The sequence below is a fragment of the Aspergillus fumigatus genome, chromosome 1 (genome assembly GCF_000002655.1).
Source record: "Aspergillus fumigatus Af293 chromosome 1, whole genome shotgun sequence".
Taxonomy (NCBI): domain Eukaryota; kingdom Fungi; phylum Ascomycota; class Eurotiomycetes; order Eurotiales; family Aspergillaceae; genus Aspergillus; species Aspergillus fumigatus.
In genome coordinates, this window is record NC_007194.1 from 1 (window position 1) to 16,876 (window position 16,876).

At 47.5% G+C, this 16,876-nt stretch overlaps 5 protein-coding genes across 5 annotated transcripts; 4 read left to right on the forward strand and 1 right to left on the reverse strand.

Annotated features, from left to right (window-relative positions):
• Window positions 1–215: 215 nt before the first annotated feature.
• Window positions 216–871, forward strand: AFUA_1G00100 (putative MFS monocarboxylate transporter; the record flags this gene model as incomplete). The annotated part of the gene is made up of 1 exon (XM_001481640.2): window positions 216–871. A coding segment is annotated over one exon (621 nt), but the record flags the coding sequence as incomplete, so codon positions are not given.
• Window positions 872–3,751: 2,880 nt separating this feature from the next.
• AFUA_1G00110 (uncharacterized protein) lies at window positions 3,752–4,495 on the forward strand. Its single transcript, XM_077803757.1, has 2 exons — window positions 3,752–4,253; window positions 4,335–4,495. The coding sequence occupies exons 1-2, from the start codon at window positions 3,952–3,954 to the stop codon at window positions 4,459–4,461; spliced, it is 429 nt and encodes a 142-aa protein (XP_077659930.1). The 5' UTR covers window positions 3,752–3,951; the 3' UTR covers window positions 4,462–4,495.
• A 2,309-nt stretch (window positions 4,496–6,804) lies between these two features.
• Window positions 6,805–7,472, reverse strand: AFUA_1G00120 (uncharacterized protein; the record flags this gene model as incomplete). Its single annotated transcript, XM_744671.1, is given in 3 exon segments — window positions 6,805–6,881; window positions 6,900–7,127; window positions 7,262–7,472. The coding sequence occupies 3 exon segments, from the start codon at window positions 7,470–7,472 to the stop codon at window positions 6,805–6,807; spliced, it is 516 nt and encodes a 171-aa protein (XP_749764.1).
• A 2,745-nt stretch (window positions 7,473–10,217) lies between these two features.
• Window positions 10,218–11,106, forward strand: AFUA_1G00130 (uncharacterized protein; the record flags this gene model as incomplete). The annotated part of the gene is made up of 2 exons (XM_744672.1): window positions 10,218–10,605; window positions 10,745–11,106. The coding sequence occupies 2 exons, from the start codon at window positions 10,218–10,220 to the stop codon at window positions 11,104–11,106; spliced, it is 750 nt and encodes a 249-aa protein (XP_749765.1).
• Window positions 11,107–13,020: 1,914 nt separating this feature from the next.
• AFUA_1G00140 (uncharacterized protein) lies at window positions 13,021–15,308 on the forward strand (the record flags this gene model as incomplete). Its single annotated transcript, XM_077803758.1, has 5 exons — window positions 13,021–13,584; window positions 14,284–14,499; window positions 14,762–14,918; window positions 14,968–15,175; window positions 15,257–15,308. The coding sequence occupies 5 exons, from the start codon at window positions 13,021–13,023 to the stop codon at window positions 15,306–15,308; spliced, it is 1,197 nt and encodes a 398-aa protein (XP_077659931.1).
• Window positions 15,309–16,876: the final 1,568 nt, after the last annotated feature.

The following is a 16,876-nucleotide window of genomic DNA, read 5'->3' on the forward strand; positions in this document are numbered from 1 at the left end:
CCTAACCCTAACCCTAACCCTAACCCTAACCCTAACCCTAACCCTAACCCTAACCCTAACCCTAACCCTAACCCTAACCCTAACCCTAACCCTAACCCTAACCCTAACCCTAACCCTAACCCTTTAGGCAACTGCAGCTTCAAACCAGATTTGGATGGGCCACACGCGTGCTAGGTTTCCTGGTTCTTGGAACGACATTGTTCTCACCTAGTGTGATGAGCGTTCGTCAAGTTCCAAAGCAAAGACGCACTTTGATCGAGTTTTCAGCGTTCAAGGAGGTCCCGTGTATGCTGTTCTGCGTAGCGATGTTCTTTGGTTATATTGGATTCTTCAACCCCATTTTCTACATCGAAGCGTTTGCTATCCAAAAGCATGCAATGGGAGAGACGCTTGCATTCCACCTTATCTCGATCCTAAATGCCACCTCAGTCCCAGGTCGGATTGTTCCTGGCATTCTTGGCTTGCGCTTTGGTCCATTAAATATCCTTCTAGGCAGTGCAATCATTAGCGGCATCCTTTCACTCTGCTGGATAGCCATCTACAACGCGGGGCCCCTAATAGTGTTAGCTGTCTTGTACGGCTTCTCCGGCGCTTTCGTCTCACTCCTGGCGGTAGCATTGACGACCTTGAACCTGAATCTCCAGACACTTAGAACTCGAATGGGAATGTGCTCACTGTTGTGTGGTTTTGGATCTCTCTGCCGTGCGCCTGTTGCCGGCGCTGTCCTTGACAATACGCGATCGTATCTAGGGGTTCAACTATACTCGGGGCTCACCATCGGTACGACAGGTGTTCTCCTCTTTTTCGCCAATCATCTAAAAAGAAGAACAAATTAGGACCAACTCATCTCTGTGAGAGGAATGAACTTTGGTTTCTGTTGCCTGTCCAAGGCTTAATCTCGTCAGTGCTCATTGCTACCGTCCTCCCAATCCACATGTTTGGTGCGAAAGAGACTCGGACCTTTCTCGCCTGGATTTAGAGGTTGATCCTCTATTGAGAGTTAATGCTCGGTTATACGCGCAGTTATATACGCCGAGAATCATAAGAAAAGCATAACCGTAGCACAGAGATTTGAGCCCAAAGCCCTGCAGCCTCGGCTAGATTCCGTCCCAGTCAATCCAGCCAAAGGTGTTCAAGAGTTCCACTAACGGCACTCTCTTCCCCGAATAGTTGACTAAAGAGGGCATCGAGACTAGGTTGGTGGGAAGCCAGAACCGGGGGCACATTGAGAATACGATCCAGACTCCGACTAAGGATCCTCTGAATAAACAAAACCATATCTCCGCAAGATGCGAATGGCTGGATCCACTCGAGGTATGCAACAAGCAAACTGAGTTCCCGGATAATGTCCGAGCGTGAGATGTGTAGGATATATTCTGGTCTCAGCAGTTCGAGGCAGAAAATCCCACTAGGGGGAACAGCGTACGACATTGCCGGTCTTCGTCAACATGTTGCCGCCCATAGCTATGGTGCAGGAACAAATTGAGGACATGCCAGCCATCCAAAATCACTATAGAGACCAACAAAACGGTCCTTTTTCTTCCAGAAAAACAAGGTCATTTCTAGCATGCGCTGGCTTATATTGATTAGGTCCTTGGTGGTATTTGTGTTTTACCGTGTTAGAAGACGTTCCAGCAGGAACAGATTGAGCATAGACTCGAGTTTGGTAAGTATTTATGCGTAGAGATCATACCCTAGAATGTCCGCATCATCTACCTTGTTTGAGGAGAATATGATCGCCTCTGGTAGCTGTATGTATGTAGCATGTGTTCTTTGTTTTAATACCCTGTCTGATGTTTAGTATATTTATGAGGTCAGTGAGGAAAACGCACATGGCTCGTTCTCCCAACTGTTCTGGCGGGGCGTCTAACGAAGCCTGTACAAGCTCCAGTATCTCATGTCTGATCTTTGCGAACATTGTATGGGATCACAGAATTATTGTAGAGTAGATTCGATTGTATTTGTTCCATCCATGCGAGTCCAGCTCAGTGGCTGCAGCCAGAAGATCGCGTGACAACAGCGCCTCGTCGCTCAAGTCTAGTGGAAGACAGGTCGATGAACAGGCATGACTGAGCATTGGTGGTCGACCGGTAAAAGTTGATATGACCTTGTCGATGTTGAAGACTGCAGCAAAAACCCTCCTTTTCATCTAGTGCTGTAGTGTCGGCTGTTGTGACCCAGCTGTCAGCTCTCGATGTAATCCTATAGGCGTGGTAACAGCAACGAGCTCGCCATGCTGCATCCAGCATGAGAGACCTAGTTAATTAGTATTCCGTCATGTATCCTTGTGTACCATCGAGCGACATACTTTTGCCACCGTTCAGGATGCCTTCTAAGATATTGTGCTTGTATAGCAGATACACAAATAGGACATTGACTGAGCCAAGTTGCCGGCACAGATCAATGCACAGGGATGCATAATACTTTAGGTGGGCCATAAGCTTTTTGGGTCCCATGACAAACGGATGCCCCTGACAATACCGAGAGACGGGTTCGCTCTCTGGCGACGAGGATATCGCTCCGAACGCCCAGTAGGTGAACAATATGCCGAGCGTTTCCCATCGCATCTGCCTTCAGGTAAAAGAGGCAAGCAAGCCGTGAGGATCTTGCTCTTTCCTTAATGTTTTCTTACTATTCACCGAAATATGAGCCGCAAGAGTGAGGAAGTCGTCTGTCAACCTTCGTATTAGCGCTGGGCGGAAAATATTCCACATTCTCTCTGACGAATGATGGGCGGCTAATCGAATCCAGCCATCATTTGGGTTGACATGCTTCGAGAAAAGTGTTGAAAAATCCCTCTCCCCAGGTATATGCTGTAGAATGTCGGCGCCGAGCTGCTGCCACTGCCTGTCCAGAGCAGACTTTGGTCCCGGGGAAGAACGCAAATCCAGATCAGTGATATGGTCTGCCTGGGTCCCTGATGCGTTAAATCATGATCCAACTCAAACCAATCACCATACTCCATGAAAACTGATGTAAAGCTTGTCGGACCCAGATACTATATGGAACTGTTGATCACGGATGTGGTCTGTTGTGGAACATGCCAAGTCTCCAACACATATGGCGCATGGACCGGGTCCTGGGCGGATTGGCGGACTGTCCTACGTCTTTGGTAGTTTTATCCACTCTCGTATCTGCAACGGAACGCTCAAGATAGACGCATTCCGTCGAGAGTTTTTGACATCGCTGGCACGTAGGTAAGCGTGGTCACAGGCTAATTTCCGCCTTAGACAGGTTTCACATGCAGCCTTGCGACCGTTTCGGCGCCGGAGAGGAGTAGTCATTGGGAAGATGTAGAAAGTGGGATATCGCAGGTAAGGTCAACATGGAAGAGGGGGTCAAATGCTGAGGTGAGACTTGGATTCAATCTCCACAAATGATATCAGGTCTTGTTCCCCACAGCCGGCCGGCTTCTTCACTTCATTGTGCCGAGTCTCACCACCGTAAAATTCATCTACAGAGTAGTACTTGCATCTGTCAGCATACTAGCCGGTCCAATGTCTGTAGTTCAACACAACAGGAGTGGAGGTGCAGGTGATTTTCTGGGGACTCCTCTTTCATTTGGCTTTCGCGGTAAGTGTTTCCCTATCACAACGTTAACAAAATCACCTCGTCTCTAGCTGTTCCCCCAAAAGTTCGGCTGTCAGTTGCGATGAGTGTCCAATCGCGTCCTGCAAAGGAGGGGGGAATCTGTAGCCTATGCTGCAGAGAGCTCTATCACAGGGCCAACAATATATGGGATATTATATGTATAGATTACAGTGGATGACATGAGCTATTACGTGCGCTATTACCTATCTCTCTATCTATATAAACATATCCATATCTGGGGCCTAGGTCGGGATCAATGTTAGTTATGCTTATTAGCATGCGGGGTAATACGCGACTTGAACAGCTCCCTGTCAAGTTCAACCGTCCAATTCTTCCCCCCAGCCTGTTGCAACATTTCAAATGCACTCCTGGATCGATATCCCCCTTCGTGATGGAAAAGACGCGGATGAGTGGGAATTAACTGAATCCAAAGCCATCGCCAACATCGACCAGTGGTATCAAGAAGGACGACTGCTCTTCCCCCGCGATTCCCTCCAGGAAGTGCGCGACCAGCTGCGGAAGCCGCTTAAAAAGGGCGACTCCATTTATGTGAAAGGGTTCGATGGGTCGATGTATGAATGGCCTGTGAAAACCGGCAACATCAAAACGCATTGGGAGGCTGACAATAACACGGGAGAGGAGAAACAGGTGGATTGGATGCTGTGAGAATAGACCTCTCTTTTCAAACCCTTTTTCGACGACGCGAGTAAGGAAACTTTCGCTAATTCCATGATATGTCATAGGCACCACCCCGCACATTTTCTATCGCTCATTTACAGGGCTCAAAGATTCGCTGAAATACAGTCTGTCCCAGGCGTATTGCAGCGTGGGAATAGGACACTGGATAACTCACGGCGTCCAAGAGCCTGAGCCTGGATCCCTGGGGGATCTTAATTCAGGACTAGAATTCCTGGACAATACCCTGCGGGACTGGGAAGGGAGCAAGCCATAGAGAGGTCTCAAATCCACCCTTTCATCGTTGAATCTTAATACCAAGATCGCCAAGGTGATAGGTATGGCGCGCGGGTCTTTCACCCCGACATTGGAGTGCTGTGGATCTAGAAGATCAGCCGTTCAACATGCACTCCTCTTAATGATAAAGGCCTTTCTGTAGGGATGCAATTTAGGTACCAGAGAAGTCACGTGTTACGTCCAGGACCCGGGATATTTCAAGATAGATAGGCTGGTTCTTGAGAAATCGGATATCAAGGTGCTCGAGGATCCGGAAGGCTTCCTCGAAATGGACGATGCCTCCCTCGTGTTCTCCTGCAGCCCCAACATTTGTGTCAAGGAAATTGTTGTGGACATTGCCCGTCCACTGGCTCTCATCTGGTGTACTGTTAAAGACAAAGATCCGGAACACGCCCTGTAGGTGTCCTTGGCGTCTATGATGGTCCTGTCTGGTTAGTATTGGAAACAGCACTGATCCAGACTCCCCTCGTGTCTGAGAGATGATCCGAACGTGCTATGATCGATTTCCATTCCCCGAGGATCACGACGATAACTTTACGTGCATGACAATATATGTCAAAAAACAGTGCCAATCATTTTGGGATGAGCAAATAGGAAGACAAGATGACTAGAACACAAACTTTCCTAGTCCTCCAGAAACAAGAGGCTAATCAAATAGCCGTGGGCCTTCAGTTCCTCAGTGTTTCGCATGTACTCCGTTTGAACTCCTCCTTCACCTTAGGTATGATATCTCTCGCCCGATCAGATTACTCGTCGCTTAACACTCCCTGCATCGGAAATTCTCTGTACCGATCATTTCCTGCGCCTCTTGCATCAGCGTGATAGATGTTGTCGCACCTGTGCTGTCCCTTTCAAAAACAAGCATGTCCGTAGTGGAGTCCAATGGAGGCCTTCCGCTGCAGTGTGAGATTCTCGGAATCTCAGCCCAGTTCTGCTGTTGACTCGCCAATTTGCCTACGTCGCCCCTCCATCAAGACGGTTGTTCCGAGCGAACAGAACTAGATGAAAGCAGGGGGTCTGATGATACTCCAGAGACTTGAACAGACGCCTGCTTGTCCTGCGCACGAAATATCTGTACAGAGCGACTAGCGATATGTTCGTGGACAGAGAGCCAGCCTTGCGACTTGCAATTGGCGCAGGTTCATACTGAAGAAGTGCTCGAATATCTCTCGATCTCGGCGGTCCAATTATACACCCAAAGATGGAAATGGAGCATAACCTTCAGTAATTTGTAACCAGCACTCGCAAAGTCTGCAGAAGACGCGAGGATTCTTCCATAACCGATATTCGCCATTAGCGCACTGACAGCAGCAAGGAGGCCCCTAGCTATAAGACGAGCTGTCCTATACATATCACCTAGATATTAAATGGTATTACCTTTTGTGATTCCACCGAAGCCGTGAAGGACTATACAGGTTAAGTATATATATATAATCAGCTACTAGATATCATTGCACAGTGATATCCTAATATGTATATTTCATTGATTATATCGTTTCATTGTCTCCATACCTGTTCGTTATCTCGCGACACCCAATCAGTAGGCCTCACAGAAATATAGGATATAGTTCGGTATTATATCTAACCATTCTCATAGTAGTTGGCTAGTGGAGAAAAGTAGAAACTACTGGACATTATACAGGGCAATTTATAAGCAAGCTATGCTTCAAAACTTGCAAACTTCTTGCTGTCTAGGGCTCATAAATTTTCTAGACCTATAGATGTTTTTAAGCAACATAGTGATGGGTTGAACTGCCTTGATCTCTTTAAGAGTGTGTTTGGAAATATGTAAGGGCCCACTTGCTTACCAGTCTGGAGGATGTTGATTGGTTTAGGTGGCTGGTCACATGCTCTGAATTATAACTGTGTAATTTGCGTCAGCGGTCATGGTGGCTGTAATCTTCGCGAAACTTGCGCAATCGCACTTATGCAAAAGCTCTGAGTGTTCTGGTTTTGGGATCGACGATTTCATCAGCCATGAGGCTTCCCGGTTCAAACATTCAGGTTCTATTCAGCATGGACCATTGTTCACGTAACGGGCTGCTCTTCGTTTCAAACTGGAACATTATTACTTTTTTTAGAGTCTGTCATTCGTTCTTCTTTTTCATTTTCTTTGGCTATTCCCTTGATTGCCTTGTGTGGTGACCAGCCGGTCCTCCTTTCTCCACTTTGTAAGTCACAAAACCGAAATCGAAAACGGATTCTATTTCTCTCCTTAAAGCATATCCCTAGCCCGTAAATTCAACAAGCCTCGCCAACAAGGTCAGAGGCCATTCCCCCATGGTCGTCCAAAATACGCCGAAATCGAGTATTCTCAACTAATGTTCGCGCCTCACATGAAATATAGTGAATAACCAACGTCCTAAGGGAACAACGTCCACCCGGCTCTTGTCTGCCTGTGTGATCGTAGGTATATTCTAGCAGATCCAAGACGTTTGTTATGGTTTGCCGGTTGAGAACAAAATTGGAAAGGTCTCGATGAAGCGACTTCAAGCACTGCTCTCTTAATGCGTCAACAAGATATATTGTCGCAAACACATATATTTTTGCGTGGGCGAGGAGATCTGGGCTGAGAGAGATTGTAGCCTCATCTCCAGCAAAACGAAGACCTCTAAAATGACTCCATCCGCGTTCATATGGACTTAGAATGTAGATTGATCTCGCGTATTCGATCTTTAGCGGGGGTGAAGAGCTGTACTTCTTTCTTTGCGCTTTTGTGCTGGGCGGTGACCACTCATAGTCTTGTATTCCTGGTTGTGTTTCCGGCTCTGGTTCCAGCTCAGGTTCCAGCTCAGGTTCCAGCTCTGGTTCCAGCTCTGGTTCCAGCTCAGGTTCCAGCTCAGGTTCCAGCTCAGGTTCCAGCTCAGGTTCCAGCTCTGTTTCTGACTCTTGTTGTGGATTGCTGTCATTCGATTGCACTCGATCTAGAATGGGTTTCAGTCATCTTTCCTGTGACACTATACCCAGTACTTGTGCCTTCTGCAGCAGAATAACTATCATTGTCTTCATCGTTGCGGCAAGGCGTAGTACTGTATATCTGCCCTTATAGCCAAACTCACAAAATGCGATGAAAGTTTCTTCTTCCACATCATCTATAGTAGCAGTTTTGGATACCGATTCTTTCATACAGCCATTGTTCATTAGAGCATCAAGAGGCGCTGATAGATTATGAACAAGACCGGTATGGATTGTCAGCTTCCTTCGATCACGTCCAATAAGAATGTGGAATTCTGGAGATCGAATAAGTCTTCGGCTGCTAGTTAGTAACCGAATTTTTCAATGAACGGCGATCGTACAGTTTGAAGTTTTCCATTCTTACTTATCTTCGACGTGGCGATCTGTACAGTAGATATTGGCAACCTTCGTGCAAGCTGGGGGTTGGCCAGGGCTAAATTGCTCTTTTGTATGTTACGGTGAGGAGCCATCGTATGAAATCAACTAGTAGGGCTTCGCCACCTAACCCATGCGAAGCTACCATAAGAGCTTGCGACAACCAACCGAATGAGAGGCAGCAAGCAGAGTTGGACTGCGGGGTCATTCTCTGCCGGAAAATCACCTGATGGGATAGACGCATGCAGGCATGCTACCCGAGACGGAGTAGCGGCGAACCAATCATGTACGATATAACGGGAAGCAGGGTGTAGACACACATGAGCTCTAACCAAGACAATATTCGAAACTCGCAACTGTGCTAATCACAAAATTTACCTGTCGGCGCCTTTGCAAAAGAGGTGGCCTGCTCGATAGCTGTATTATTTATCAATAATACGTATTTTAATGACGTGAGTCGTACCGCTTCTCAACCGGTTCCGATCCGTATATATGCGGGTCGACTTCATTGTAAGGTATCATACCATACTTATGTTTTTCTGTTAAATAATTTGACAGGACTAGGGGCCTGGCAGTGGGGCTAGGAAAACAATCTTCATGTGTCCGGAGGTCAGACCAGCACTCGATCTGTGGAGCTCACCCATAGTTCACCTAAATCATAGCTGTTGGACTCCGTAGCTGTTTGACAGGTTACTAGGAAACCCGCATGTGGCTTGTTGCCGAGCCTGGACAAGGCGCAACGATCTGTATTGCGCATCCGGCTCTTCAGACACGAATGCGCTGAACACTCAAACGACGGATGTTCATCGAGATACCTCCGCGAGAAATCTGACTGATATGCAAGAAAATTTGACTGTAGAGGCGTCGACACGTTCCATTTCCCGAGAGCCTCACGGGCCAGATCACCCAAGGGCAAGCATTAGTTGTCAAAAATATACATTGAATTAACAGATTTGCGCGGTTTGAGTTGCACTGGATTAGATAAGAGGTTACTTATCCTGGGAATTTGACCTTGAACAAGCTTCGCTCCTACCCGCTATATTCCATTTCAATGGATGGCTTGTCAGAAAGGCTATAGGAGCCCGTTTATACGCCCTGAGTCCTGGCCGTCTAAGGTATAATACAGGTTGACGTTGCTCGTTCATCGTGCGTTTCACTTGCTCAGCGGTTCCAGCGTTGTTTGGAGCGACACGGAGTCTTTATGCTTCAAGCGTCTTTGATAGTACGTGCCCATCAATCCTTTGCTAAGATGGACCAGGCCTAGCAGTATCTGCTCGTGAGACTGATGGCAACAGGTATCGCTCCGTATCAGCACGCCCCAGAGTGGTTGAACACGTGCCATTGGTCAAAGATCGGGTTGCTCACTCGTTTTCGGGAATCATAGTTCATTGTTATGGGTACGAATGCCATGATGAACATGATTTTGTGCACTTGCATGGAGCTGTCGTGGTTCTGTTGAATGTCTGTGAGGAACTGTTAGCGTGATGGTTCGACAGCATACACTGCAGTGGAAGAAATACGTATAAGATGAATATGGACACTTTGGAAATCTTGGTGGTTCTGTCTTTTTTATTCTTTCCAAGAGTTGATTGCGGGGAAAAACCTGAAACCGATATTGTCCAGAATCCTGACCGGGAGATTTGCTTTGCCTTGGAAGATGCAGCGCTCGTCTGTCTGTTTCACTGTATTAACATGTGGCGTTACTCTTTTTGCGGGATGTGGAACGTCCTACGAGAAATATGCTGCAAGAACAAAAGTCTTTAGGATACATACCTCTACTCACTAGTAAGGACTTCCAAGACACTATGGAAGTCGGAGCTAACCTCCAACCAGGCTCTATCGGTATTGCCATTCATTTTGACTCAGCATGCCCGTGTCCCTGAAGAAGACGGTAAGAAACCTGCAATCAAGACCATATCTTCTGGCGCACGTTTCGTTGACCCCAAAAGTGCAAACGTGGGCTTCAATACTTCTGGCCGACCATGGAGGAGCAATTGTTATCGGGTCGAGTGAGAACCCACATCCCTGTTTTCCCCTTCCACTGAAAATGATACATTGTTCTTCCGGTCAACTCAAGGTATTCTGACCTTATCTGAAGCAACATGTGCATGGTGGGCAAATAAGAGCGTTTCACGCCAATGGCCTTTTCTATTCGGCTTACTGGTGCTCCTCGGCTCAACGATAGCATTTTACTTTTCTGAATCTACGACTTGGCTTATCGTCGGACGCGCGTTACATGGTCTTTCATGTGCTGTAGCTGGGACCATACCCCCTATCTTAGTAACGGACCGTGTGGGAGTTGAAGTGATTGGACGTTATCTCGGATGCTTTGTCATGGCTCGAAGTTTGGGGGTGGCGGCCGGAACGATCGTTGGGGCACTGCTTTGCAGTTATTACGGGTATCATGCGGTATAGGCGACTGCGTTCTTCGTGCTTACAGTCGACGTGATTCTACGACTGCTTCTGGTCGTTGGACCCACACAGGGTACCAGCGCCGGGCAGTCGGCAAAGCTCAAGATACCCGCTGCCTTATTATTACTTCGCACTCCGCGGATGTGGACAGCAATATGGGGCTCTCTCCAGTCTTCTCTAATATGCTGCGGGTTGAACTCGAGTATACCACTTTTCGTGCTGCATATGTATGGCTGGAATTCAGTGCAGGCAGGCGTTTCTTCTCTAGCGCTGGTGGTACCGTCTGTGCTATCACCACTGGTAGGTTGGGCAATAGACAGACTCGGCGCTAGAAAAACCGCAGCGTTCGGATATTTGGGCTCAGGCGTAGCACTCGCATTACTATCTGTCGCTGACCGGAATGGCTTACCGTCTCAACCAGTACTACTCATTTTGCTAGCCTTGACCGGCGTTTTCGCACTTTTTTCAGAGATTGCTTCTTGGTTTGATGCAGTCTTACTGGCGAGTGCGGGGACAACAAGTTGCCCCGTTCGACTCGGCAATGGATCTGCTATCATCCAGGTCTATGGCCTCACTAAAGGCATGTCTGCCCTGGGGATTGGCCCGGTTCTCACCAGATTTATCTATCAACGAGCTGCGTGGACGGCACTTGTATTGCTTCTTGCGTCGGTCAGCATCGCCAGTACAATACCGACAGCGTTGTGGATGGGACGGGAAGTGAAACGATGGCCAGGGGGGAGAGAAGGTGAAAAAGACGTGGGTGAGCAGGAAGAGGATGTAACTTACGCTTCGCAGTTCTAGAATGCTAGAATGCAGCTCTACTCCGCCTGACCACCCAAGCAACTGGAGGGCTGAACAAAGAAAATAGTGTCTAGATTCCAACCACACCTGATTCAAGAAACTTCACATTGATTATAACTTCCCTACTACTGCCCTGTATCCTCAAGAGAGGATACAGTATTCAAAACTAGACGCTGGATTGGCTACCGTGCAGCTAGTCTCGTCCATCGTTAAATACGCACCAAGAACCAAATCCGCCTCACGTCCCCGACGAACACCAGGAATTCAAACACGACAGCACTTTGCAAAGAAGCACTATCTTTAGCTTGGTTTAGGGCTACATCACAGGCAAGTGTCGTTTACATCAGCTCTGGCTCTGCTGCGCGACCTTCTGTCGCTTTCTTAACGGTAACGACACGTCGTCGAGCGTGATGCGGGCCATGGCGTCAGCGGTGTTTGCGCTATCAGGTGTGTACGAAGTTGACAATGCGCCTGAAAGAAGGTCACATTCATGACCATCCTCCGAATTCACAGATCCCCGTACGGTTGTCGCTTCCGTATCAGCGATACTGGCTGAGTCTTCCTGATTGCCATAGCTTCCTCCCTCCCGCTCTAGAAGAACAATTAGGTACCGCAGCACGCGTTTTTACTGTATTTAGCCAATTACTCACCGAGTGGATTGGCATTGAGACCCGTCTTCCAAGCTAGAAGCGTTGCTCCAATCTCTCCGATTGGAACGCCGCATGCAAATTCAGGATTAACGTAAAAGCTCTCAAATTCAGCTCCCCGATCTCCGATTTTGTCTGGAGCCGAGGATTTCTCATCAACACGGCACGTATTCGAGGGCTCCAAATTTTCTTGCTGGTCAGGAGATGCCGAGTTCTGAAGGGAGCTTCCTCTTGTTTTGGAGGCAGATCTATCGAGAATCTCTTCATTGGACGATTCGGTGTTGTCGTACATTTCTTGTAGGTTAGCTCGCCGTACATACTATTCAACGATTACTTACTGCTTGGTCCTGCTTGGAGAGGAGGAGGGAAGGGACATGGATGTAAAGTAGGCGTTGGGATCATGAGTTACTCGTTTGCCAAAGTGTAAGGGCTGCTTATATATCTCTCCTGTGTCTCCTTTTTCAAATGCGCCTGTAAATGCGACTGAGCCGAGAAAAGAATTACCTACTGTGTCCACCTATAATTTTTAATTGTCTAATGTCACGGGGACACCGTTTGGCATTATGGCAGTGGCAGTGGATGGACACTAGTCGGCCGCTTCACTGCCTATTAGGTTTAGTTGTTTGTGGCTTCATTGACAAGCCTGCGATCGCCAACCGCACTAGGTCGCTGACCAAGGGTGATTACTCGGCTCGATGGAGGCGATTATACGTACAGATTGAAATCATTTCTAGCCTGTTCATAGAAAGTGGCATGTTTCATCCGTATACCCGGCAGCCCTACCCAGCCAGTATCCCTCCATCTCCCATCTTCTGGACAGTGCGTACTCCTTGACCAAGGAGAAACACAATCTCCATTCCATCACTTAGCATGTAAAGCCGCCATCCCACCGTTCAAGTCGTTGTCGTTGGCCCAGTTCAGATGCCAAGAGAACTGTAGCTCGGGCCAGGGCATTGGCCCCTCCACACGATGGGCATAATTCAATAAATCCCGGTAGGGAAAGCCATGGTACCAAGCTTCCTTCTTTGAAAGGGACATGTAGTGCTCAAAGCGTTGAGTACTAGGCGAATATACGAAGAACTCGGTGTTGAAGTAGGAATCCCTCTACTCTGTATCAAAATAGGGATATGGATGATCAAGCTTTCCAGGCTTAGTCGAGGCGGCCACGGTATAACGTAATCGGTAAGCGAGCGGATCACGCAACCGAGCGGATCACCAAACGCGTTTTGACTTCTATTTCAAAAGCTGCAGTGCTCAGCCAGCCACTATGCCACCAAAAGCGCGTATAAACTCAAAAAATTCAGTTGAGCAGGAGGGAAGGGTCCTACTTGCAGTATCAGCTTTGAAAAATAAGGAAATTCTCAATATTCGTGAAGCTGCGCGTGTCTATAATGTGCCTTATACTACCCTCCAGCGGCGCCTAAAGGGGCATACTTTTCGAGCTGAATTACGCGCAAATGGCCATAAAATGACTCAGAATGAAGAGGATTCACTTATTAGATGGATTCTATCTATGGATCAACGTGGAGCGGCTCCCCGACCGTCCCATGTACGAGAAATGGCGAATATCCTGCTTGCGCAGCGTGGTTCAACTCCTACCCAGACTGTTGGAGAGAAATGGGTATATAACTTCATTAATCGGCATGATGAGATCAAAACCCGATTCTCTAGGCGCTATAACCACCAGCGTGCTAAATGTGAAGACCCAAAGATTATCCTGGAATGGTTCAATCGTGTCCAGATCACAATAATGCAGCATGGGATTACACTGGAAGATATCTACAACTTTGATGAAACTGGCTTTGCAATGGGCTTAGTAGCTACTGCTAAGGTAGTTACAAGAGCTGAGATGCTTAGTCGGCCCTTCCTTATCCAGCCAGGGAACCGCGAATGGGTTACCTCTATAGAGTGTATTAACTCTACTGGCTGGGTGCTTCCACCATGCATTATCTTCAAGGGAAAGGTCCATATTGAGGACTGGTATTAAGATACAGCCTTACCAGCAGACTGGCGGATCGAGGTCAGTGAGAATGGATGGACGACTGATCAGATTGGATTACGATGGCTTCAAAAAGTCTTTATTCCTGCTACTACCAGTCGTACAACTGGTAGATATCGACTATTAATTCTTGATGGCCATGGGAGCCATCTAACACCACAGTTTGATCAAATCTGCACTGAGAATGATATCATTCCAATCTGCATGCCTGCACATTCATCACATCTCCTCCAGCCTCTAGATGTTGGCTGTTTCTCTCCTCTTAAGCGTGCGTATGGCCGCTTGATTGAGGATAAGATGCGGCTTGGTTTCAACCATATTGACAAGTTTGATTTCCTTGAGGCCTATCCACAAGCTCATACGGCAATCTTTTCAGCAGATAATATTAAAAGTGGCTTTTCAGCAACTGGATTAATACCACTGAATCCAGATCGGGTGCTCAGTCAGCTTAATATCCAGCTTAGAACACCTACACCACCAGGCAGCCGATCAACTAATTCTGTCCCAAAAACACCTTACAATCTCAAGCAGCTGAAGAAGCAGGAAACTACGCTTAAGAAGCTACTTAGGGAGCGTACATACAGCCCTCCTACCCCTACAAAGGCTGTGCTAGGTCAGATTATCAAGGGGTGTGAGATGGCAATGAATAACGCTGCCCTTCTTGCAAAGGAAAATCATGATCTACGTGCTGCACATGAAAAGCACCTTCAAAAGCAGAAGCGATCTAGGCGGCAGATAGAAACTGCAGTGGGATTATCTATCCAGGAAGGGCAGGAGATCATTTAACGCAGGGATCAGGCTGCTGAAGCTATCCCAACTATCCCTCCAGAGCAGGTAGTAGATACAGAACAACGCCCTCAACGGGCACCCCCACGCTGCAGTGACTGCCATATTCTAGGCCATAGGCGATTGCAATGTCCGCAGCGCAAGAATAACTAGATTTAGTAATAAAATCATGTTTTAGGGGTTCAAAATAGCCTCCAATTTCGGCCGCGGCCAAATTCTATAGTATGGTGATCCGCTCGGTTACGTGATCCGCTCGCTTACCGATTACGTTACTTCTCTGGAAGACGATCCTGGACTAAGTCATTTCCTTTTGCGTAGTTCAGCGGATTTTTTTTTTCTTCTGCTACTTGGGGTCGCTGAAGATGGAATCAATCAGACGTGTAAGAACAATGTCTGTATCCAGATATAGGGCTGTTGAATAGGGTACAGCCGTCGGGTCGAACACCCGGAGTTTGGTAATAGTTTGCACCCAGCGGGGCTCGGAAATGGAGATATTGTGCTCGATTTGGTCGACCTCGACGACACTTGCTCCGTCGTCGCGTAACCTCGGACGCTTGCTTTCCCGTACATCCTTTGTCACTAGCACGATGAACGGGGTGGGACTTTGTAGTCTAATTCTCGGAGCGTGTAGCAACTGGTAGGTAAGAACGCGCGCAGCAACAAAGTAGGTATCGTCATCGTCGTGATCACCTTCTTTCCCGTCATAATCACCGGCTAGGAATGTGGTGAGGGCGAAATGCCCGTCGCAAGGGAACGACTCGCAACGGTGATTCTCCTTGAGTCGCAGATGCAAAAGTTCCCGGAGGCGGACATTGGTACTCACAATGATGTAGACGGTGAGTGCGGTGAGCAACACAAGAACAAACTGCTGGAATAACAGGTTAGCTTCTTTGAATAAAGGCTACGTGCCAAACTATCATCCGTGGACCAATATCCCTGAGAAGGGCCTTCACCTTACGCATCATTGCACAACGTGCATTACTGAGAAAGGGTCATACTGCTGGATATAGAGGCGAGTTTCAGCTACTCGACAATGTCCTACTAAGAATCTGATGTTGGGGATTACTTTACGATTTTTAAAGAATATCAGTAGTCCTGAAATATGCAGTCTGGTACCCATCGCCTCAGCGTGCACCAGTCCTTCCTATCACCAGGCTTGGTCAACAAGCACCTTGATATGGACCTATATGGATTGATCAACCAGAAGTGCTTTTCCACACTCTTGCTGTTCCTACATTTGTCACCAATGATCATAGAATGGGTTACACCAGCTCCATGCAAAGAAAAGTTAATGCGAATCGCACTGTGCGGTTTACCCGGAGCAGAGCAGCTGAGTTGAGCGATAAAGCTGGATTTCTCGCACAATCAAGTCGCCCATTTCCCTGGTGCGTTCCAGACTCTTCCCGGATGGCCAACTCAGATGCACAACAAGCAGAGTACTCTGAGCTGAGTAAGTGCAACTGGCATTCGGAGGTAAGAATACTGAGATGCCTTGAAAATGAGATTCGTGTATCCTGTAGTACGAATGTCGATCAATGCGATGAAAATTGTTGAGATACTGTACGCCATGGAGTGTTGAACAAGGTGAGTTACCTTGACGTATCTACAAACGGACAGAGATAAGGGCGGTTGATGGAGCTTAACACTGCAACCCAGTTTGCCTGGATGGCAGTAAACTTCTGCAAGTCAAGTTAGTTTAATCGAAGGGCTGAAGAAGGCGGAGCTATTACCAAGGGCGACGGCCAAACAAACCAGTTCGGGACGCATTCGCTGGTACTGTTGAGCGATACATCGAAGGCGATCACCCAGTGTAGGATAGGGCTACACACTTTTGAAGAAAGACTAGACGGGCTATTGTGTCCTCACTTCTTTGTTCTATTTTACACATAACAGAGCAACCAATATCTAATGACCAACATGAGAGTGATGCATGCGAGTCCGTGATGCTTGGCTGCTCACCGAAAGATGACCATGTAGGTGGTTAATGATTGCTCTAGTGTTAAGCTGCGCTTCCCGGGGACTTGTTGGGCTGGCTTACTGATTTCGCTCGTCACGGTTGACCGTTCCTTGTAGAAATCGGCACTGTTCTCTTTCAACGCAGCACTCAATATCTTCCCGTTCGATGTGAATTTAATGATTTTCTTTTTTGAGGGGTCAATGGTCAAAATACCAAGTGTTTCTAAGACACTACTCTGTAAGTGCTGGAAGATTGTTAAGTGGCTGTTGTTTCCCGATATATTAAATATAAGATCCGAAAGCGAGCTGCCAACCAAGTCTAAAGGTCTCGCTACCAGTTCTCATCAATGAAGTCATTTTCCTCTTCACTACTGTCTTAGTG

Coding starts and splice junctions, on each gene's coding strand:
- AFUA_1G00110 (XM_077803757.1), top strand. CDS start 3,952: ATGCACTCCTGGATCGATATCCCCCTTCGTGATGGAAAAGACGCGGAT. Junction 4,254..4,334: donor AAACAGGTGGATTGGATGCT/GTGAGAATAGAC, acceptor GATATGTCATAG/GCACCACCCCGCACATTTTC.